Genomic DNA, 25,362 nt, shown 5'->3' with positions numbered 1-25,362 from the left:
TTTTGTTCTTTGATAGCCCTCTGGGTCCTGCTGTTTCCTCCCTGTCTTGCTCTTTATTTCTAGTTGCCTCTCAGGTCCCTGTGCTGCATCTTTGGGTTTATGTCCATAAAGTGTCCATTTTGTCTCTAGTCCACTATCGCCATTTCCTGTTTCAGTATCCTTGCTTGATACTGTGGTCCGATGTGTCGAGGTCAGATCGACTATCGGCTTTCCCCTTGTTATCAGTTTAAAGTCATGTCTATGCCGGTCTGGATGTTGCGTGCCAGCATCCTCGTCCCAGCCGTGCTCAAATGCAGTCCGTCTCTCCTGTAGAGCTTGTTTTTCCCCAGGAAGGTTGAGCAGTTCCGTACAAAGAGGAAACCTTCCTCATCACACCATCGCCTCAGCCATCCATTTGTTGCTTGCAGCTCAGTCTGCCTCTTCGCATCTGCTCTTGGTACTGGCAGGATCTCTGAAAAGGCTATCCTCCCTGTTCTCAGCTTCAGCTTCCTCCCCAGGATCTTAAACTGCTCGGTCAGTGTAGTCATGTTGAAATTCCTTCTGCTGATGTCATTTGTTTCTACCAGGTCCTACTTTTCACAGTGTTTGAGGTTGATGATGTCATCAATTTCTACCAGGTCCTACTTTTCACAGTGTTTGAGGTTGATGAGGGTTGATATAATAGTGATTCAGTTTGAATCTGTTTACATTTTAGTATGTACACTGATATTTTGTGAAAATGTTATAATTTTTTTGAGTTGAGGGATGATTATGTTTTTTCTGGCATGGTTATGAAGTGGACTGGAGTGAGCTGAGATTGGCCTAGATATTATATTAAAGCAAATCAATATTTTATTGCATTTATGCTATTTTTAATACATTGAATTACATTTGATTTTTGTGTTGTACAATGCTTTAAGCTTGCCCGGGAAAAGTAGGGTATACATATATGAGAAAATGTACAGACAGGCAGAAATCATAAAAACAAGGCCAAGCATTTCCATCCATTAATTCTACTTAGAAGCCAAGGGCTCCTTTTAAAAAGGTGCGCTAGGGCCTTAACGTGCGCCTTTTTAGGAGGCGGTAGATTTTTGGCTACTGCGCGCTATAGCACGATAATTTTGTGCGTGCGCTAAAAGCCCTAGCGCACCTTCGTAAAAGGAGCCCCAAGTCTCCAATGGTACCACCGAATCCCTTGGATGACTTTTTTGTACATAAGAAAAGGTTAAGTCATATTTGTTGCTCTAACCCAAAAATAGTTAAATAAACCACATATGACATGATTTGCTTTGTTATTACCTTATAACTTTCAGTTCCATGAATGAGATCCTTCACAGAAGAGGACAACTGGTCTTTCTCTGCTCTCATCAGCTCAAGTTCTTCTCTCATTTTCTGCACCTTATTATATCCAATAAACATAATTTGTCTTACAAATAACCATTTCACATTATGTCGGTCCACCATTAAGATGTTAGAATTGTTAATATTCTGTATATTTTTCTGTTAAAGCAGAACTTTAAATACAGTTGAATCCAAAGTCAACTATGCTGAAATTTATTTAACTAATTTCAGAATTCTTCTGTTCCACGCATCTAATAATTCTAGGTAGATTACAAACAAAACACACAATCCCACAATAATTTACAAATATTACACTATGAACCTTAAACAATATGGGCCTGACCCTAAATATGTCGGCTAAAAAATTGGCGCCAACTAGTTTAATGCTAAGCACAATTCTATAAAAGTTAGGCAATCTGTATAGAATCACACTTAGCGCCACCTTAAGCATCATATCATTTAGGCACACCATATTTACGCCAGGGTTCTCTTGGCTTAAATATCTGCACTTTATGCTGTGCATACAAATAGCGTCTAAGGGCTAGATTCACTAAGCAAACCGATCGTGTACCTCTCTTGTCTGCCGCACCGAATCACCGCCTTGCTCTGCCCCGAATCGGTGTCAGGTCAAAAGCGCGCCGGGACAAAGGCGCGCACAGACAACTGAGCGCAATGCAGAGCCGCGCGCCGAAGAAAATGACTGTTTTAAAGGGCTCCGACGGGGGGTTTTGTTGGGGAACCCCCCCACTTTACTTTATACAGATCGCACCACGTTGTGGGGGCGTTGTGGGGGATTTGGAGGGGTTGTAACCCCCCCCCATTTTACTGAAAACTTCACTTTTTCCCCAAAAAACAGGGAAACAGTTAAGTTTCCAGTATAATGAGGGGGGTTACAACCCCCCTAAAACCGCCCCAATGCCGCCGCGATCTGTATTAAGTAAAGTGGGGGGGTTCCCCAACAAAAACCCCCGTCGGAGCCCCTAAAAACACTCTTTTTCTTCAGCGCGCGCTTCCATCTTGCGCTCAGTTGTTGGCGCGCGCCTTTGTCTTCGGCGGTTTTGTCTATGAACCCCCCTGAATCTCTCCTGCCTGCCGCCCTGAATCTCTCCTGCCCTTCCCTGCACTGCAAGCCCATGGTTTTAACCCATGGTTTTAAAGCGGGTTAAAACCACAGGCTTGCTGGGCTACTAAGTAAAAAAAAAAAAAAAGTCATGGCTCAGACGGGTCTTAGACGCATACATAGACCATCTACAGATGGTCTGTGCATGCGTCGAGATCGCACACTAGCGATCCGTGCAGTCGGAGGGAGGCGTTCCTCCGATCGCCTTCATTTAAATGTTTTTGCTTTGGGAATTCGTCAGGCCTGCAAGGATCGGCCATGGATCAGGCACGCAAAGCAGGTAAGTGAATCTAGCCCTAAGTCCAAAACAGGTGCATAACCTCAACACCATGCCCACTTTTGGCTATGCATTCACAGTGTGCTAGGCACCTAACTTTCAATTAACCCCGATTAACATCAATTATGAGATGTTAATTGCTAATTAGCAGTGCCAATTTAGCCTCTTAATTGTTTGGTGCCTACATGGAAGATTCTCAAAAGCTTGCCATGGAAGTAAGACAGATTGTAGCCAGTCTTACTGCCACACAGATCAGCCTCCAATGCTCAAAAGGGTTCTCGAGGGCTTCTACCAATCACTGTAGCAGCCATTGAGAATCCTTTGCAAATTACAAGGAGCACATTAATATTAAAATGAGCACTCCTTGTAATGCTCGGAAGTGAACATCTACCTCTCACCAGGCAAAATTTTCCAGCAGGTCTGAAGCTGCTGGTAGCTGTTTTGTGCGTCTGTTGTGCGAGTGTATGTCCTGTGCCTATGGTCAGAACGCAGCTGTTAGGTGTGGGACACACACTGGCACAATAGCTGCAGGGTCTTTTCCAGATAAGCCCCGCCACTAATGCAAAAAGTGCATGGGCGAAAACTTAAGCCCCCGCCACCTTATAAATTATTAAACTATTGAAGCCCTCCGAGGAAATTATTCACATGATTTGAATAATGACTCGGGGGGGCTCAAGGGGGGGCTCTGCCCCCCCCTTGTATATCACTTTCCCCAAGTATTCACTTAGCATGGGGTTAAGCTAAAACTGTGGCGGGGGTTAACTTTTTGGCGGGGCTTATCTGGAAAAGATCCTAGCTGCATCCATATTGCAACTGAGAAACAATAAAAGAACCCACAAAAATAAAGCTCAGGAGTTCCAGCCATCAGGAACTGTACTGAGCCTGCACAAAAGAGGTATGCTATGATTTATGCTGAGCATGCCCCAGAAAACAAAAATTGCTCACAACCTGGTATTCTTTTTATCGGGTTGCAAGAGCTTTGTGCATCCTGCCCTATATCAGCTACTTCCTTTAGGTAGATTTTATAGAATCTGGGGGTAAATGTTTACCGATTGTTAATGTTTTAACTATAAAACAAAATAACAAACCTATAGAATGAGAGCTCCAAGGATGATCAATACATACAGTCAAACCTCAGTTTGCGAGTAACCCGGTTTGCGAGTGTTTTGCAAGACGAGCAAAACATTCTCGTAAAACTTATCTCGCAAACCAAGTGTTGACTCGATTTGCGAGCACCCATCCCGAGAACCGGCATTGCTCCCCCCCGCTCAAATTGCCCCCTCCCCTCCCCCCCGCGCTCGAACCGGCACTCAGTTTTTATTGAATGCTTATTGTTTTTGTTCTCTTATGTAGGGCAGATTGCAATTAACACTACTGAGGAATTCTCCGAACTCCTCTTTGTTGTAATTTCTTTCTTTTAAAGGTTGTCATTTGCTTTGGTATGGACTGAAGAGAGAGGGCACTGCCCAGGAAGACAAGGAGGCAGAGCTGAGAAAAATGATCGACATCTTTTACAATCTAACTCAAGAGTTAGGATATAGAACCATCTGTAAGAAATCATATGCTGTTTGCACAGGAAGTCTGTTTTTGACTTAGGTGCTGCTGTGCGCCTATCTTAGGTGCATGCATTTAGGCTAAGAAAACTTTGGCATAATACGATACACCTAAAAGTTGGGATACCTAGTGATGCCTAACGCTTAGTCTTCATTCCCTCCCATCTACCCCTAGCTCATTTCTTTACTTATAATCTTAATTTATAGTCAATTATTCTAATTAGGACAATAAGAGAATTGTTTTATTACAGTGGTTCTTAAACCTGTCCTGGGGAACCCCCAGTCAGTCAGGTTTCATATCATCCCTAATGAATACACAAGAGGCAGATATGCATGCATGTCACCTCTATTATATGCAAATCTACCTCATGCACATTCATTAGGGAAATCTTGAAAAACCAACTGGCTGCGGATACCCCAGGACAGATTTAAGCACCACTGGTTTTCACATATTCTTATTACATTTCATTATTTGCTAAGAATCAAACACTAAATAAAGTGTATAATATAATCCTAAGGCTCTCGATACTAGTCTAATATTCCTAGTACCTTAATAGGGTTTAATTAATCAGCTTGATAATAAGATGCAGACAGTAGTCCAGCAGCAAGAGGGGTGCTATCTAATGTTTTGCACTGAGTGTCACATGTAGGATTATCTCCTAGATAGTGAGAAGTTATATGTGTGTGCTTGCTGCAGAAAGCTCCTAGCTCTGAGAATAGGTCTGTTTCCTTGAGGCTAGAGTAGCAGAGGAGCTGAGGGAGACAGAGGTACATAGAGGAAACCTACAGGGACATTGTAGTGAAGTCTCACCTCCAGTCTGGCAGCCCCTGTGCTGCCTTGGAAGAGGGTCTCCTAAAAGGAAAAGCATCACCCTGGTAAAGTAGGAAATAATCCTATAGTCAGGACCTGCCCACCAGGGGATGCAATATCTTCTTGCACTGAGAATGTCTCTCCAGGAGTTTTTACCTAGGAGGCAAGGGTTAGGACAGCTGTTGTAGTTAGTGATCTGATCATTAGGCATACACTGTAGATAGCTGGGTGGCTGGTGAGCATGCCTGCATGGTGTGAAGATGGCAGACCTAACATGTCACTTAGATAGGATTCTAGTACATGTAAGTACCAATGACGTAGGAAAATGTGGGAGGGAGGTTCTGGAAGCCAAATTTAGGCTCATATGTAGAAAGCTGAAATCTAGATCCTCCAGGGTAGCATTTTCAGAAATATTCCTCATTCCACGCGTAGGACCCATGAGGCAGGAGGTGCTCCAAAGTCTCAATGCGTGGTTGAGACAATGGTGCAGGAACGATGGATTTAGATTTGTTAAGAACTGGGCAACCTTCTGAGAAAGGGGAAGCCTATTCTGAAAGGATGGACTCCACCTTAACAGGGATGGAACCAGGCTGCTGGTGCTAACATTTAAAAAAGGAGATTGTAATGAGTAAATATCTTTTTTCCCTTTAATTGTGTATGTCCAAGGATGGGGGAGGGGGTGGGGTAGATTTTGGTCTTTGTATAATTATAAGGAATGTTAAGAAGGAAGCTATTATATGCTTTTATGGCATTTAAAAATTGTTATGGAATGGGTGGGAGGGGGAGATAAGTTTTAAGATGGATTATTGGAGAATATTAAGTATTGTATTTAAGTTAAAATGTTATTATTTGCTGGCACACTTATAAGTTTTAAAAATGAATAAAGATTATTTTTTTTAAAAAGGAGATAGAACAGCATTTAAATTAAGATGGGGGAGAAAGCCAACAGTTGCCCAGGAGCAGATGGCTCAGTGTGAAGTATTCTTGAAGGATACTATTGAAGCAGGATATTTAGGGATTCCCAATAGAGAGGTTTCAATAATGGTGACAGAAAGCCAGAAGTGTTTAAGAGGAAGACAAAGTAAAGGGTTCAAATTATCCCTGTTATATTCTCAGCAGCCTGTAGATACAAGGAAAAAACACAATTTGAAGTGTCTGAATACAAATGCTAGAAGTCTAAAAAATAAAGTAAGAGAGTTAGAGTATATAGCACTGAATGATGAGGTAGATATAATAGGCATCTCAGGGACCTGGTGAAAGGAGTACAATCAATGGGACACGGTGTTATCTGGGTACAAATTATATTGCAAGGTTACAGTAGATCAAATTGGAGGGGGATGCTATATGTTAAAGAGGGAATCAAACAAAATAAACATACTCAATGACATAGATAGCAGTGTGGAATCCATATGGATAGAAAATGCACGTGTGAAGGGAAGGAATATACAGGTAGGGTTATACTACTGTTCCCCCGGACAGAATGAGCAGACAGATGAAAAATGTTTTCAGAGATTAGGAAAACTGGCAAACTGGGCGATTTCAATTACACACTCACCTAAGGATAAGGGTCTGTAAATTCTACTTTTATACTCAAATCAATACCCTATATGGAACTGACAAAAGACTTTACAACACTAAAAGGCCTCAATCAATTACCCCATCATTTAACAGGATAAATCTTACATAAGAGTGTGCTAGGGAGGTAAAATTCCTAGACTTCATAAGCAAAGTAACATCGTAAATGACGGCAGATAAAGACCTGAATGGTCCATCTAGTCTGCTCTGTAATCAAAAATGCATGATTAAATTAAAATGTCTTATTTCTTTGTTATATCTGGGTCATAGACCTTAGAAATCTACCTGGTACTGACCCTAGATCCCAAAAACTGGAGTTACCGTTGAAGCAAATGACTGCTTCTTGGAGCAAGTGGTCCAGGAACTAACAAGAAGGGGAGATATTTTAGATTTGGTCCTTAGTGGAAAGCAGGGCATAGTACGAGAGGTAACTGTGTTGGGTCCACTGGGAAACAGAGATCATAACGTGATCAAATCTGATCTGATATTTGGAGTGACATCTCTAAAGAAATCTATTGTAGCAGCATTTAATTTTCGAAAGGGCGACTATAATAAAATTAGGAAAATGGTTAAAAAGAAGCTAAAGCATTGGTGGCAAAGTTAGAACTGTAAACCAGGAATGGGTGTTTACAAATGCCATTATGACAGCTCAGACAAGGTATTAACAAAGGTGGAAAGAAGAAAAAATGAGAGCCAGCATGGTTACAAGGTAAAGTGAAAGAGATTAATAGAGCCAAAAAAAATCCTTTAAAGAACAGAAAGAGGATGCAAATGAATAAAATAAGAAGCACAGGCAAGTTAAGATGCCAAAGTGGCAAAAAATCAGAGTAAAAAAATTTTTTAGGTACTTTAGAAGCAGAAAACCTGCGAGGAAATCTATGGGACCGTTGGATGACAAAGGAGCAAAAGGGGTGCTCAGGAAGTTTAAAGCCATAGCAGAGAGACTGAATGAATTCTTTGCTTTAGTCTTTACAGAAGAAGATTTAAGAGATCTACTTTAACCGGAATTGTTTTTCAAGGGTGATGATGCGGAGGGATTGAAAGAAATCTCGGTGAACCTGGAAAATGTATTAAACCAAACCAAATCACCTGGACCAGATGGTATACATCCCAGGGTATTGAAGATTGGAGAATGGCCAAAGTTATGCCAATTTTTAAAAAGGGTTCCTGTAGAGATCTGGGAAATTACAGACCAGTAAGCCTTACTTCAATGCCAGACAAAATAGTGGAAACAATGATATAAAATAAAATTGTGGACAAACATGATTTAAAGCAGGGGTCTCAAAGTCCCTCCTTCAGGGCCGCAATCCAGTCGGGTTTTCAGGATTTCCCCAATGAATATGCATGAGATCTAGGTGCATGCACTGCTTTCAATGCATATTCATTGGGGAAATCCTGAAAACCCGACTGGATTGCGGCCCTCGAGGAGGGACTTTGAGATCCCTGATTTAAAGGGACAGAGTTCAGCTGAGGGAGATCTTGCCTCACCAATTTGCTTCACTTCTTTGAAGGTATGAACAAACATGTGGATAAAGGTGAACCGGTTGATGTAGTATATCTAGATATTTAGAAAGCTTTTGACAAAATTCCTCATGAGAACTTGTTGCAGGTTTCCGGGTCTCGCTGCAATAAACACAATGCCAGCTGCGAAAACCCTGAGAGAACATCCTCATGAGAGGCTCCTGAGAAAATTAAAGAGTCATGGGATAGGAGGCAATGTTCAGTTGTGGATTAGAAATTGGTTATTGGACAGAGTTAGGGTTAAATGGAGAAGGGTAAATAGTGGCATACTGCTGGGATCTGTACTAGGACCAATGCTATTGAACTTATTTATAAATTATCTGGAAATTGGAACAAAGAGTGAGGTGATTAAATTTGCAGATTACACTAAACTGTTCAAAGTTATAAAAATGCATGCCGACTGTGCAAAATTGCAGGCAGACCTTAAAAAACTGGAAGACTGGGCGTCCATATAGCAAATGAATTTAATGTGGACAAATGCAAAGTGATGCACATTGGAAAGAATAACCCAAATCACAGTTACCAGATGTTAGGGTCCACCTTGGGGGTCAACTCCCAAGAAAAACAACTGGGTGTCACTATAGACAATACACTGGCTTGCAGGCAGGAAACAGAGGGTTGGAGTAAAGGGCCATTACTCAGACTGGCAATGGGTCACGAGCGGAGTTCCGCAGAGGTCGGTGCTGGGACCGCTCCTGTTCAATATATTTATTAACGACCTGGAGGCAGGAACAAAATGTGAGGTTATTAAATTTGCAGATGACACCAAACTCTACAGCAGGGTTAAAACCACGGAAGACTGCGAAGATCTGCAAAGGGACCTAACGACACTAGAAGAATGGGCCAAAAAGTGGCAAATGAGCTTTAACATAGGGAAATGCAAGGTCATGCATGTAGGGAAAAAGAACCCGATGTTCAGCTACAAAATGGGGGGATCACTGCTAGGGGTAAGCAACCTTGAAAGAGACCTGGGAGTGATGGTAGACACAACATTGAAGGCGTCGGCACAGTGCGCCACAGCCTCAAGAAAAGCAAACAAAATGTTGGGTATCATTAAGAAGGGCATCACGACCAGGACGAAGGAAGTCATCCTGCCGCTGTATCGTGCAATGGTGCGCCCGCATCCGGAATACTGTGTCCAGTACTGGTCGCCTTACCTCAAGAAGGACATGGCGGTACTTGAGGGAGTCCAGAGAAGAGCAACTAAACTGATAAAGGGTACCGAAAACCTCTCATATACTGACAGACTGAAAAAGCTGGGGCTGTTCTCCCTGGAAAAGCGGAGACTTAGAGGAGACATGATAGAAACCTTCAAGATCCTGAAGGGTATAGAAAAGGTAGACAGGGACAGATTTTACAGATTATGGGGAACCACAAGTACAAGGGGGCACTCGGAGAAATTAAAAGGGGACAGGTTTAGAACAAACGCCAGGAAGTTCTTTTTCACCCAGAGGGTGGTGGATACATGGAACGCGCTTCCGGAGGCTGTGATAGGCCGGAGCACGTTACAAGGCTTCAAAGAAGGTTTGGATAGGTTCCTGGAGGATAAAGGAATTGAGGGGTACAGATAGGAGTAGAGGTAGGTCATAGGGATAGTCAGGGACCACTGCTCAGGCAATGGGCCTGATGGGCCACCGTGGGAGCGGACCGCTGGGCGAGATGGACCTCTGGTCTGCCTCAGCGGAGGCAACTTCTTATGTTCTGCACAATGAACAGCAGCAGCCAAAAAAAGCAAACAAGATGCTAGGAATTATTTTTAAAAAAGAATAGGAAATATGACTAGGAATGTTATGATGTCTCTGTATTGCTCCATGGTGCAACCTCTCCTTGAGTACTGCATTCAATTCTGGTCGCCTTATTTCAAAAAAGTTATAGCAGAACTAGAAAAGGTTCAAATTAGAGTGACCAAGAAGATAAAGGGGTTAGAACTCCACTCGTATGAAGAAAGACTAAAAAGGTTAGGACTCTTCAGTTTGGAAAAGAGACGGCTGAGGGGAGATATGATTGAAGTCTACAAAATCTTGAATGGTGTAGTAAGGGTCCAAGTGGATCGATTTTTTTACTCCATCAAAAATTACAGAGACTAGGGACACTTGATGAAGTTACAGGAAATACTTTCAAACCAACAGGAGGAAATATTTTTTCACTCAAGAGAATAGTTAAGCTCTGGATTGCATTGCCAGAGGATGTAATTAGAGCGGTTAACATAGCTGGTTTTAAAAAAGGTTTGGACAAGTTACTGGAGTAAAAGTTCATAGCATTCTCAGTGAGGGAGGTTAGCACCCAGGGTGGTGGCGCCTTACATCACCACACTGTGTGCTCCCCCAATCCTTTACCACTGCTTGAGCACCCCACCCCCACCCATCCCCGTCCTCAACGTACTACTTGAAATGTTCTCCGGTGAAAGCAGCATCTTCCACCTGCTGTTTGCGGAGGTCTGACATCATGTCCTGGTCCTACGATCAAAAAGTGACATCAGAAGGGAACTGAGGCCAGCACGAGCAGCAGGTGGAAAATGCTGCTCATACCGGCAAAGTTTAAAGGGGACAGAGAGGAGGAGAGGCACCGGTGTCCACCCCAAAAAATGGTGCCTGGGGCGGTCTGCGCCCCCCCTTTACTAGGTTATTGAGTCTGCTATTGAGATAAACATGGGGGAAGCCATTGCTTCCACTGGATTGATAGCATAGAATGTTGCTACTATTTGGGGGAGGGGGGGTTTGTCAGGTACTTGTGACCTGGACTAGCTATGGAATGCTGGGCAAGATGGATCACTGGTCTGACCCAGTAAGGCTATTTTTATGTTCTTATGCTTAAGTGGCGCTAAGCATGATTCTATAAAGTGTGCCTTGCTTTTACAGAATGTGCTTAGTGCCGCACTAGTCAGCGCTGATTTTTGGGGTAACCTATATAGACCCTAGTGGCTAGGATTAGAGACTAGAATTGCAGACTATCCCTGCAATGATTGATCCAACCAGGTAGGGCGAGGATATACAACCAGGAAAAAATCTCTTGCTTATTTGTTATAGCTCATTGTTCTGGATTTTATTAGATAGAGACCTAAAAGAGCAGTATAGGACTGCTAGATATAAAAAGAGATTGAGAGGCATTTCATACTAATCCTAAAATTAATGTGTGTCTGGGGTAAGGTGTACACACCAGTATGGTTTTACTCCTGGATTATTTATTCAAAGAATAGCTAATAAATACAAGTTTAGTTTCATCAATTAAACTGTAGTAGAAACAGAATCTAATCTACATATATTCCTATATAGAACATGGAATGAAGCTAGATTCATCCAACACCGAATACTGGTCACAAATAATCCTGGAGTCCAGGTCTTTGCATGTGAAAACAGTTTAAGTTAATATATACATGTCAGTATTTATAAAATTGATCTCCAATAGCCTAGATAAAATTACAGAGACTTTTAAGGTAAGAATACTTTCATTTCTGTACTTAAAACCCGCCCGAGTTACAAACACCCGATTTAAGTATGAGTAGTACTTAAGAATATAGTTATGGTTTCATTTGATTTCACTGAGCAATACTTCCAATGGCATAGACTCCTACATTTCTCTTGTAGCAGATTCAGGAATGATGCATGACCACATTAAGAACAATGTGTGGTTGTGCATGCTACACCTTAAGAGGGAACATCGTAGGGACAGTTGGCCCTTTTGTCAGCAGGAAACAGAGGTAAACAGCAAGAATCTTAAAACCTACAAGTTCTGAGATACATACAAATCTGACTTAAGAACAGCTTTAAAAACGTAACTTGTTCTTAACCCGGGGACTGCCTGTAGTACAAGAGATTTCTCAAAGACAACAGTATTGAGGAACTCCTATTTCAATGTGATTTCTGTTTTTTTTAAGAGTTTAAACTTCATTTAAATTTTTTTTTCAATGCTGAAATATTCATTCAAATGCTTTGGAGACTGAAAATTAGGAAAGCATGTTGAACTAAAAGAAAAAGTTTTTTCAAGCCTGTCAGTACATTATTAGGATCTCCTCTCAAATATTGTTGTTTACCTCCTTTCTACTAGAATCCAGCTCCTTCTTTGCTTTCACAGCTACAGCTTTGATCTTGTTTGATTTATCTTCTTTTTCTTTGCATTCTTTTTCTAGTTTATCTGAACAAAAGGGAAAGAGAATGCATGGAATCAGGGAAAATGAATCATCTGAAAATATTTTTTTTCTTTTCCCTTAAATTCATGCCAGTATATTAAAAATCACTCCTAAGTGAGATTAAATAGGCTTTCAATCATAATTTGAGAAGTCCAGAAATTATACACTGAATTAAATTCCTCCGCACACAAAACAAAGCATAATTTCACTTGACAGTGGCTTTAGGAAGGAACCAGCAACAAGGGTTTATGACAGCAGCAGAACTGTAAGCCTTCACTCTAATTTAATAAATAAATGACAAGTCCACAGTTCTATATCACAGACTACGTACAATAGACTGAATATGATGGAATTTTACAAGCAGCACACAGAAAGGAGAAAACCGAGAGAATCCCACACGATATAAACACCGGAAAAACACAAGAATTGCCGCTGCTGGGTCAAACCAGTGGTCCATCATGCCCAGAAGACCGCTCACGCAGTGGCCCTTTTCTCAAAGACCAGCGCCCTAACTGAGACTAGCCCTACCAGCATATGTCCTTGTTCAGCAGGAACCTGGCTAACTTTGTCTTGAATCCCTGGAGGGTGTTTTCCCCTATGAAAGACTCCAGAAGAGCGTTCCAGTTTTCTACCACTCTCTGGGTGAAGAATAGCTTCCTTACGTTTGTACGGAATCTATCCCCTTTAAAGTTTAGAGAGTGCCCTCTCGTTCTCTCTACCTTGGAGAGGGTGAACAACCTGTCCTTATCTACTAAGTCTATCCTCTTCAGTACCTTGAACGAAAAATTTATCAAAAATGTCCTTTAATCAACAGTGTATAATTCAGGTATGCTCAGGATGAAAAATTATACAAAAACAATGGGACTCATCAGGAGCCCTAGTTGGGATGTCATATACATATAAGCATAATTATAAGATGTTTACCAAATAAGTTATCATCAAAGGAACTATTTGAGCAATCTCATATTAGCACAGAGACACCTCTTTCCTGAGCTGCAGCATCTTAAGAAGTGAAGCAGCTAAGGAAAGAGGCATCTCTGTGTTAACATGAGATTGCTCAGATTGTTCCTTTGATAACAACTGTGTGTGTGTATATATATATATATATATATATACACACATATATATACATACATACACACACACACAATATATATATATATATACATACACCAAGGTACCACTGTATATGCGTGTGTATATATATACATACACACACACAGTGGTACCTTGGTGTGTGTATATATACAGTGGTACCTTGGTGTGTGTGTGTATATATATATACTGTATGTGTGTGTGTATTTATATATACACTGTGTGTGTGTATATATATATATATATATATATATACACACACACACACACATATATATACACACAACCCAACTAGGGCTCCTGATGAAGACATTGATGCCAAAACATGGCCTGTGTTGAGTACTGTTGTCTCTACAATTTTTCATCCTGAGTATATGTGAATAAAAGACATTCTTTGATGAATTTCTGGTTCACTCACTTGATCATTGCCACTGTGCTTTTCCTATTTTACAAGCAGCAGCATAGAATGAGTGTTAAGAAATAATAGCAGGTGTTGGAAAAAATAAGCAAAGCTGCTGGATAATGGATTAATTCTTACAGCATTAAGAAAATGACCAGTGCTTCCATGTATATGGCTTTCTCTATATCAGGGGTGTCCAATGTCGGTCCTCGAGGGCCGCAATCCAGTCGGGTTTTCAGGATTTCCCCAATGAATATGCATGAGATCTATTAGCATACAATGAAAGCAGTGCATGCAAATAGATCTCATGAATATTCATTGGGGAAATCTTGAAAACCCGACTGGACTGCGGCCCTCGAGGACCGACATTGGACACCCCTGCTCTATATCCATTCTCAGAAATTTGAGGTCCTCACTGCCTACACATGTGCCTGAAATTGTTTAAGCAATACTAATTCTGGAACCCTAACAGATCTGATAAATTTGAGCCAAGATCTGTACATGGATAAGCTCCTCAGATCTCTCCCAGGAGAATGATACCGTAAAGAAGAATTTCCTTACATTGCTCTTGAGTCTACCACCCCTCAACCTCAAATTATGTCCTCTGGTTTTACCATTTTCCTTTCTCTGCAAAAGATTTTGTTCTACGTTAATACCTTACAAGTATTTGAACATCTGAATCATATCTCCCCTGTCCCTCCTTTCTTCTAAGGTAGGGGTAGGCAATTCCGGTCCTCGAGAGCTGGAGCCAGGTCAGATTTTCAGGATATCCACAATAAATATGCATGAGATAGATTTGCATCTCAAGGAGGCAGTGTATGCAAATCCATCTCGTACATATTAGAGAATGACATGGTGGATGTTACCCGTGGCTAGCCGCGAGTAACCTGTTAAAATGGTGGAGGGAGGAAGATGCTCACCGCAGGTACAGGAACAAGGCCATCCACTGCCCCATGGAGCGGTGAATGGCCTTGTCCCTGCAGTTAAGGGAGGGAACGTGCACGGTCACCGATCGCATGTGGCCCCCTCCATCCTTCCTACCTACCCACCTGAATCTATCTCCCTCCCTCCTCCTTACCTTCATGGCGTGTTTTAAGGTTTCAGACTTGTTGAAAGCCGTCGGAGCGTACGTGCAGTCGCGTGCATTTATGGGCAGAAGCTTCTCCTCTGACGCAAGTTCAGGTCGCAACTTCTGGTTGCGTCAGAGGAGAAGCTTCTGCCCACAAACGCACGCGACTGCATGAATGCTCCGGTGGCTTTTAACAAGTCTGAAACCTTAAAACGCGCCGAGAAGGAAAGGGGGAGGGAGGTAGGGAGATGCACGGACCATGCAAGAGTTGCCAAAGGGCAGTGAGGTGGCAAGAGGGAAGGGTGGATGCTGCGGGGACGGGGCGGTGAAGGGGGACGGTGGAGACGGGGTGGTGAAGGGGATGGTGGTCCGGTGACGGGGCAGTGACGGGGACAGATTTTTTTTTCCCCGTGTCATTCTCTAGTACATATTCATTGTGGATATCCTGAAAACCTGACCTGGCTCCGGCTCTCAAGGACCAGAATTGCCTACCCTTGCTCTAAGGTATACATATTCAGGGCTTCCAGTCTCTCCTCATACGTTTTTTGGCACAAATAGCCTATCATTTTCATTGCCCTCCTCTGGACCGCTTCAAGCTTTTTTGTGTCCTTCGCCAGATACGGTCTTCAAAACTGAACACAATACTCCAAGTGGGATGTCACCAATGACCTGTACAGGGGCGTCAACACCTTCGTTCTTCAAAATGTGTCAGTTTTGAGAATTTATATCACTAAATTGAAAATAAAATCATTTTTCCTACCTGTTGTCTGGTGATTCCATGAGTCTCTGGTTGCACTTCTTTCTCACTGTGCATCCAATATTTCTTTCTTTCTGCCTCCTGCACATTTTCTCTCCTCCAGACCTCATTCCATTCCCCAACCAACATCTCTCTCTGTCCCTCCATGAGTCCAACTTTTTCTTCCTCTCTCCCTGCCCCACCCCTGAAGCTGACTCTGCCACCCGACACACTCCATTTCCCCACCCAACTTTTTCTTCCTCTCTCCCTGCCCACCACTGAAGCCACCGCTGATGCCGTTTCCTCTCTGCCCCACCCCTGAAGTCAACCCTGCCACCCGACACATTCCATTCCCACCCACCCCACGCCGCAGAAGCAGCAACAGGGATGGGCCAGGCATGTGTAGCAACAGTATGAGGCCATCCCACAAGCCTTCTCCCCCCCTCACCCCCCGACATCAATTCCGACGTCAGAGAGAAGGTTCCGGGCCAACCAGGCAGCGTTTGGCTGCTCAGAACCTTTTATCCTACATTAGATTTGATGTCAGGGGAAGGCTTGTGGGCTGGCAGTGTGCAGTCGCTGCACACGCCTGGCCTGGCCCGTCCCAACCCTGTTGTTGCTGCTGTGGCTGGAGGAGGGGGAATGGAACGTGTCTGGTGGCAGGGTTGGCTTCAGGGTGGGGCAGGGAGAAATCGTCGGTGGCTTCAGCAGGGGGGGGGGGGGGGAGGCAGAGATCCCAGGTGGCAGCCAGCAGCGTTTCTCCAACAGTCAGCCCGCATATCCCAGGTACTGCTTGTTATCAAATACATTGATTCCTGCTTCATTTATGCTATGTTATTATTAAATAAAATTGAACAAAAATATGAACATTACATTCTCTTTATTTATTTAAAATAATGTATATAACCTGCCTATAACAAAACAGTAATAAGCAGAGAATATAAAACATCCAAAAATATGGAAAGAGAAACCACCACTACACATTTTTCATGCTGCTAAAACACCAAATTATAGAATGGTAAAATTAAAAATTTTAACATAAAATACCTATCTTGTTTTCCAGTTCTGTGATTAGAGAGCTTTGATCACCTCCTTCTGCTGAAGAGCTCTCTATGGAATCCTGCATTTTCAATAAAAACAGTTCTCATCAAATACTGACTACATTTCTATTTTGTTTCACAACAGAAAACAACTTTACACATCCTGGTTTCAGTACAGTGAGAAGGTACATTTTCAAAGTATTTTACCTGTGTAACATGTCTGAAAACTCCCCATCTTCAATGTGGATTAATGTGCAATGTTCCACAACATGGGAACTTTTAGTTGCACAGAGAAATGTTTTTGTTGGTGTTTAAGGCAGGATAGAATGTGTGTACAAACTGCATTTTCAAATCTATGCATGTATTTTTCAAGCAAACTTCTACACAAAAGCCAGGTGCAAGTTACCATACGCTCATGACAATTTTCAGAGTAAAATTCTTGTCCGTCGGGTGCTGGGTTCAAAACAGCATCTGATGATCCCTAACGATAGTCTTGTGGCAATACCGCTAGGAGTAAAGCTGCCACGAAGATCTTCTGGGTTATAAGCCAAGCCAAGAAAGGTGCCTATGACCATTCTTCAGGAGAATCATTTATACATTCTGATCAAAGCCCTGGTACTGAGGGTACATTGTTGTAAAGCACAGTTACTTACCATAACAGGTGTTATCCAGGGACAGCAGGCAGATATTCTCACATGTGGGTGATGTCATCCACGGAGCCCCGGTACAGATAGCTTTAAAAGTGCATCGCTACTTTAAGAACTTAAGTTTGCAAACTGCCCGTACCGCGCATGCGCTTTCCTGTCCAACACAGGCTCGCAGTACCTCAGTTCTGTAAGCAAGCTAAGAAGCCAACTAGGGGAGGTGGGTGGGTTGTGAGAATATCTGTCTGCTGTCCCTAGATAACACCTGTTACCATAAGTAACTGTGCTTTATCCCAGGACACTAAACGTTTTTTGATTTGTAGTGTTTTGTACATGTGCCATGATATTGAAACTCAAATACAAAAAATGTGCACAAATTATCGTATCAATAAACAAAACTTAAACTAGCGACCAGAATGATAAGCTTTAAACAAGGTGTTAAAGCCGTACCGCATAAGTTCCTCAGAATGCCACACAATTTTAACGTATGGTAGCTGTCCTCATAGGAACCTTTATAATATGCGATTTTTTCATTCAATATATTATTTTCTTTTCTTTTCATAAGTTATAAAGTTATAAAGTGCTTGTGCTTAATAATATAATATAATAGTAGCAAGTGTAGCTGTTACTTAGCTTTTTTTTAATAAACTGGGTCTGGCTCAATCCCCACCGACGCGTTTCATTATTTCATCAGGGTCGGGGAAGGGGATTGAGCCAGACCCAGTTTATTAAAAAAAAGCTAAGTAACAGCTACACTTGCTACTATTATATTATATTATTAAGCACAAGCACTTTATAACTTTATAACTTATGAAAAGAAAAGAAAATAATATATTGAATGAAAAAATCGCATATTATAAAGGTTCCTATGAGGACAGCTACCATACGTTAAAATCGTGTGGCATTCTGAGGAACTTATGCGGTACGGCTTTAACACCTTGTTTAAAGCTTATCATTCTGGTCGCTAGTTTAAGTTTTGTTTATTGATACGATAAATTATCCCAGGACAAGCAGGAAGCATATTCTCACATGTGGGACTCCCTAGCTTACTAGAATGGGATGGAGGAAGAATTGGCCATTAAGAGAATAAATTTTGCAAAACTGCTTGGCCGAAGTGACCATCTCATCTGGAATAAGATTGTAAACAGTAGTAAGATGTGAATGCATGAACTGAGGACCAAGTAGCAGTAGATTTCGGCAATAGGAGTGGAACGTAAAAAAGCAACTGAAGCTGCCATAGCTCAAACTGTGTGGGCTGTGACAAAACTTCCCAGTTGCAGCCCAGCCTAAACATAACAAAAGGTGCCAATCAGGTAGAAACAGTTCTTTTGGATACAGGATGCTCCAACTTATTAGGATCAAAGAGACAAAAGAGTTGAGGAGATGTCCTATGTGGCTGTGTACGTTGTAAGTAGTAGGCCAAAGCTCGTTTACAGTCCAAAGTATGAAGAGCCGTTTCAACAGGGTGAGAATGAGGTTTAGGAAAAAACACTGGAAGCACAATAGATTGATTGAAATGGAATTCAGCGACTACCTTTGGAAGGAACTTTGGATGAGTGCATAGTACCATTTTGTCATGATGAAACACTGAACGGTGAATTTGCCACCAGTGCCTGAAGTTCACTTACTCTTCGAGCAGATGTAAGAGAGATGAGAAAAAAACACTTTCCAAGTGAGATATCTAATATGAGCTGAGGACTATTGGAGGTGGTTTGACGTTGAAAAGTCCTTTCATAAATCTAGATACAAGAGGATGAGCAGTGAGAAGTTTTCCATCAACTGGTCTATGAAAAGCATTGATAGCACTGAGATGAACTCTAATCAAAGTGGTCTTGAGGTCTGAATTGGATAAATGTAGAAGGTAATCCAATACTGAAGATAAAGAGATGGATTTGGCATCAAGATGATGTAGAGTACACCATGTGAAAAACCATCTACCATTTGTGTTGATAACACTGATACATAGACGGTTTTCTTGATGCTTCCAAAATGAGTCTGACAGGCTGGAAAAGATAAAGGTCCACCAATGTCAGCCCGAGAGGTGCCAAGCTATCAGGTGCAATGACTGAAGATTGGGATGTAGAAGAGATCCATGATTCTGCGCAAGAAGAGATGGACAAATCTGAAGAGGGACTGGTTCTGTAGGGATATTTCCGTATTCACACCTGAAGGTTAGGACTCTATGATGTCACCAAGCCTGAACCATTGTTTCAAGAATCTCTCTGCAAGCAACTTTCCAGCATGAATTTTGCAAGAAGTAAGAAGAATGATGCATTATGGGGATGTACCCGAATGTTGCTATTCAAGGGCATTCATCTGTGCTTTAATAATGGGACAGTGTGAATCTTGAAGAAATTATTCTGTTCTTATCTGTCTAACGGCCCTGGGTCTTCCAGCATATATGATACTTTATACAGAAAGGCTATTCATCAAGTTCTGTTTCTGGATTGGTCCGAGGAAGTCATCTGATGAGATTCAAGAAAAGAAAGGTGCTAATTAATTAATAATTAGTTAGTCTGTGATAAGGTCCGGGGAAGCTCAGATCTGCTCACAGATGTTCTAATTGTAAACTTTTTCTTTCAATAATTAGACCTGTAAGTTACCTCGTGTGATTCTCTGCCTAAGAGATAGAAATTCGGACATTTAAAAACTGTTCTGAACTTAGCACAGATAAACGGAACTTATTGCTGATGATTTATAGCCTCATCAAGGATTTTCAACACGTGTAACTTTTACAACGGTATTCCTGACGTCTTCCAGCTGACACAAAGTTTTCTCTTCCACCTAATTGTGCCGGAGAGGCTAATTAAGGGTGAGCATACGGAAATTACTTTTATTAGCTTGGGAATTAGATAGGAATCTATTGATAAAGGTAAAGGGTTGAAAAGTTACCTGGGTGATAATATAATCATTTGTTAATCAGGGATTATTATTATAAGGAATAGTGTGTGTTTAACAAGAAGTTTTACTTAATTGTCTAACCATTAGATTGTGATAATCATGTACTGAGTTTCATTTGTGTAATTAGATATTTTGAACAATATTTAGATTCTGCAGCTGGCTTGTGAATTATATTTTTCTATTTTCATAATAAAGATATTTCTCATTAGCCTGGGTTTTGTGTCGTATAATTAGACCATGATATTTGGACTTGAATAAGAGGTTATGGTTTTCTCTAGACCACTTAACAGAGATATAACGTGTTTATATTACTGCTAAGTGAACCATAAATCCTTCTACAGATTTTGGGGGCTCGTTGGCCGGGATATCTAGGTTTCTAATTTACGACTGTAGCTATGTCTGTTGACACTGAATCTCAGATTTCGTGGCATGCTCTTGAAAAAGATGTTTTTCAGAAATTAGCTGTGCAAGTTTTAAAACAGACAGATTCTGATGTGTATTTTTCTGACCTTGTTCGTTTATTACATGCAGATATAGAGGACTCTAATCAGGCGTACTGTTCAGTATTGCAGCGTCTCCTACATGCTCGTACTAAACCTACAGGAGAAAATTATTCAGAGCTCATTTGTGCATTGTTTGCTTTTAAAACTTCTGTCTCTGCTAGTTTATCTCAACAACGTCAGCTTCAGAGTGATTTATATGAGCAATTAGAGGATTGTAAAAATTCTTTGCAGGCAGAACGGACTCGTAATGATTCCCTTGAACTGTTAGCTTCTAATTGTGAAGATCAACATTCCGACTTTGATCAGGTGATGTCTGAGTTACGACATCAATGTTCTGAGTTGAATGCTGAACTTGAAAGTTATAAAAAAAGAACAGTGAATATTTCTTGTGCGAAGTGTACCTCTTTAGTGACTCAACTTACTAATTTGAGAGCTCAGAAGGATGAGTTATAAGTCTCTTTATCTACTTGTCATAAAGATTATGATAAGAGTGCCGAGCTTGTTTCCAAATTGCAGAATGAACTTGCAGACGTAACTTCTGCTTATGTTTGTCTGGGTGAAAAGTTAGACGCTACCGAACGTCTGTCTAATGATAAGGCAGCCCGTGCTGACAGGCAATTATGTGCCTTACAAGCGGACTTTGTTGAGTCTCAGAACCGACTTTCCGAAAGTAAGTCACATGTCAATCAGCTAACTGACTCGTTATGTCAGGCAGATGCCGATAATTTGGCTCTGCGCCAGAATGTTCAAGATATATCCTTCCAGAGAACTGCGTTAGCTACTGATGTGAAAGTGTTGCAAGACAAAGTTGCTGCTATTTGTAGTGAGAGGGATATTAAAACTGTCTCTCCCCCTGTGTCGCCTCTTCATTTTCCTACACCAGCTCCTAGAACCGTCTTTCGTTCTTTTTACAGCTCTAGGGGGGAAGGTGGGAACAGGAATTCGCAGGAGTGTTCTGATTCTACTGCAGATGACTTGTTGCCTAGTAACAAACCCTGCCCTGAGAAATTAGTGACACTAGCTGAACGCCCAGTGCAGCAACCACGCCCATTGCAGCAACCACGCCCTGTAAGGTCTATCTCAAATTCCTGTGACGTCACTGAACCTTCTGACTCTAAACCACGCCCGGTAAGGTCAGTTTACAGTGAGCCTAAACAACCACCAGATGGCACCAAAGCACCAGACATTTCACAACATACTCCACAAAGGTCACAGCACAATAATGAAACAGGGAAAGAAACTCAAAAGAAAGGAGGTAGTTATACTATACCACCCTATCACGTACAGATAATGAAGATGTTTAAACAAATGATAGAACCTTTTAGAGAGGGAACTAAGCTAACTATTGAAGCACATTTGGCCTCAATACATGAGTTCTTTGAGACTTATGCAGTGACAGAGGACAGTGATAAGCTTCGTTTACTCCATTGGTCCTTTGCTTCTGAGTGTTCTGAGACGTTGCGATCCATCATCACTGGTACTTCGGATGTGTTAGAGGTGGAACAACAACTCAAAAGACGTTATGGTACATACGCTGATTCCATTGAATCTCGCAAAGCTGCATTCCATTTGCGTTGTGGACTCCAAGAAAATCCCCGTGAATTTGCTTTCCATCTGAAACGACATTTCTTTCCAGACAGGACTCCTTCTGAGGACGAACTGGAGTATGGAGAATTACGATCTCTCTTTGCAAAAGCCTTGCCTGAATATATGAGTGTGGTTGTGGCTGGTATGAAAAAGGCCTCTTACTCATCGATCCTAGCCGTAGCCGAGGATTTCTATGATCATAAAGTCAGGGTTCCTGCAGGCCAATCTGAGAAACCGGTGCCCAAAGCACGATCTAAGGAATCTAAGCTGAGTGTATGCGCAGTTCAGACTTCACTTGCTTTGGAACCTAGTAGCTCTGTAGTTTCCACTCCAGGACCTGTTTCATCTCGTCCAGCAGACCAGACTTCCTCTTCTGATGCACCACCCAATAGGGATGGACCCAAGACACAGAAGAAGAGACGGCCCAATAAGCAACAGAAGCAGAGTGACCTCAGTGTGATAATGGAACAATTGGCTCAGGTGGTGGATCGTATTTCTGCCCTGGAATTGACTTCTAAACAATTGGCAGCATCTGTCCCCGCGAGAAAGGAACAGACCTCAAGGAGAATGGATAACAATATCAGTTACAGGCCTTCCGGAACTCGAGTGGTCAAGTCTGTAGTAACTGATACCCATGCTTCCTCAGTAGACGACCTGGATGACACACCCGAATTGTTAGAGAATGATACCGCATGACTAGTCCGAGAACCAATTTCTCCACCCACTATTGTATCTTCTGTCCAAACAACATCTCCTGATGCTACACAAGACATAGATCTGGTACAATCCAGTGAATTATCTGAGAACACCGAGTGGCTTCCTTCGTGGGATTCCATTAAGTCACACAAGTATTTCTTGGGTAGGTTAAAGCCTATGGGTCAACGGTACACTTTACCTTTGTTTCTACAACAGGTTTTGTCTTGTCCCGGTTTACTTGATACGGCTTCCGAAGTGACTTTGATCACTCAGGGACTATTCCAACGTTTGCAGACTACCCTGGGTACCCAGAATACACTGTTGATTGTTCCCAGTGATTTGTCTTTGGTTGCATATGGACATCAGAACATTGAGACAGTTGGTCAAACTTGGCTGACCTTGCAGTTAGGCAAAATGAATGTTAAACACCCAGTGATTATTACCACTAGTCCAGGAGAGGAGTTTTTGATTGGAAACGATCTTTTGAAGAGATTGCGGCCTATTTTGGATTACGTCCAAGAAGTGGTCTGGGCCCAGGTGACTCGTCCCCTTCCTTTTGGAAAGGTACCAACTACACGCCTTCCCCAGGTTACCAGTACTGTGGAACGAAACGATACTTCAATTCGAATAAATTTCCTGCGTTCAGCGGATCCACACATTTTGGAGCTACGGTATGCCAATGTTCCAGAAGGGGGTCCCACAGACCGCGAGATTGTCAGCGTTCCCAAGGAACAAATATCTGACATTGTTCTCCAGGCTGACCATTTGGAGATTGTTCTGAAGTCTACGTTCCCCATGCCAGATCCACCTCAAGAGACTGTCCAAGACCCGACCTCATTTGTTTCCAGTTCTTTGATCTCTCATCCTCGTCTACTGGCTGTACTTCACCAGGATGATACTGACTTGTTTGTTGATGTTCACCTGCACGGTTCTGTCCCAGTTCAAGCTCAACTGCTACTCCAGAGTGACATCTCCATAATTAGTGAATCTTTTTACTGTCAACTTCAGCGAACCACATCAGTTCCGTTTGTTCAGCGCCACTCTACTCACCTACCTATACCAGGTCAGGGGGTCAAGCCTCTTGTTGGGGTTTGTAGCCTTCTGCTGACCCTGGGTTCTAAGACTTTCACTCATCACTTTTCTGTGGTGAAAGGCCTACACACATTCTTGTGTTTAGGATCAGAATGTCTTGTTCGTCTAGGAGTCTACGTTGATTTGGTGAACGGTGTGCTTTGGAGCAGATTGCAAGGCACCCCGGTAGAAGATGTGGACCTGATGGATGGTCTGAAGGCTGGACAACTTCTTCCTCAAGTTTGTGAAGTGGTTTGTGCTGAAGACGTCAAGATTCCTGGCCTTGTGCAGGATTTTGCTCTGCCTCTTCGTTTGGCCCATGGTCAACGCATGCTCGATGATATTGGCTTTTTCAACCCGAATACCTCTTTTCTCGAGCATGGTCTTTCTCTAGGTGCTTTACCATGTCTTGAAGTACCTACCTCTTCTTTCCATGTATTGATTGTCAATGCTCAACCTACGGAAGTCTTTCTCTCCGCTGGAGAACATTTGGGTTTTCTAGTGGGTGAATCTTTTCCTGATGTTGAGGTAACATTGCCTATCATTGGCAGCTTGTCTTCCATTGTTGACCCCTGCCAGGGGGGGGATATACTGGACCATATTTTTACCTCACCTAAAGGACTTATTTCACTGGACTTCCTTTGGCCATATGATGCAACGACTTCCCATGTAACAGTGGAGAATGATTTTTTGATTTTATCCAGGAAGTTAGCTCTGTCTGACCAATCCAAAGCGGTGAATGCCATTGATTCTTCATCTTTGCAAGAACAGATTGAAGACCAAGTGGAAATCTCTTCCAACCAACCTTTTTCTAAGTTTGATGCTATGGTAAAGGAACAAGTGGACCTAGCTGATGCGTGCTCTTCTGATGAAGAAAAGGCTCAGTTCACACAGTTGTTGTACAAGTATCGATACCTTTTTGCAGTGGATTCTTATGACACTGGTTTGACCAATCTACATGTGACCAAGATTCCTACGGATCTCCACAGTAAGCCCGTCTTCGTACGTCAGTATAAGATTCCTTTGGCCTCGTATGAGTCCGTGCAAGAGATACTTGATACCCTGGAAACTAGGGGTATCATTAGGCTTTGCAACAGTACATACAACTCACCCTTGTGGCCAATCCTGAAGAAGAATAACAGTTGGAGAATTGCCTTGGACTACCGACAGCTAAACAAGCGGGTACCCTTGTCTAGGTGGCCTATGGCCCATCTTGACCAGAGCTTGACTACCATCAAAGGAGCTAAGTATTTTACCAGCTTGGATTTAGCTTCTGGATTTTGGACAGTTCCTGTACATCCACCGGATCAATACAAA

The 25,362-nt window shown here is 42.2% G+C and overlaps 1 protein-coding gene across 3 annotated transcripts in view; it reads right to left on the bottom strand.

Annotated features, from left to right (window-relative positions):
- Positions 1 to 25,362, bottom strand: part of GCC2 (GRIP and coiled-coil domain containing 2) — a 200,106-nt gene that overhangs the window by 110,826 nt on the left and 63,918 nt on the right. For all 3 annotated transcript variants that reach the window (XM_033948644.1, XM_033948642.1, XM_033948643.1), the window contains exons 7-9: positions 16,651 to 16,723; positions 12,208 to 12,308; positions 1,279 to 1,377 (exon numbers count right to left, since the gene is read on the bottom strand). In XM_033948644.1, coding sequence (XP_033804535.1) covers positions 1,279 to 1,377; positions 12,208 to 12,308; positions 16,651 to 16,723 — 273 coding nt within the window. The remainder of the gene's footprint in view (positions 1 to 1,278; positions 1,378 to 12,207; positions 12,309 to 16,650; positions 16,724 to 25,362) is intronic.

Source organism: Geotrypetes seraphini, chromosome 6 (assembly GCF_902459505.1).
Source record: "Geotrypetes seraphini chromosome 6, aGeoSer1.1, whole genome shotgun sequence".
Classification (NCBI taxonomy): Eukaryota; Metazoa; Chordata; class Amphibia; order Gymnophiona; family Dermophiidae; genus Geotrypetes; species Geotrypetes seraphini.
This window is presented reverse-complemented; position numbering and strand designations above follow the sequence as displayed.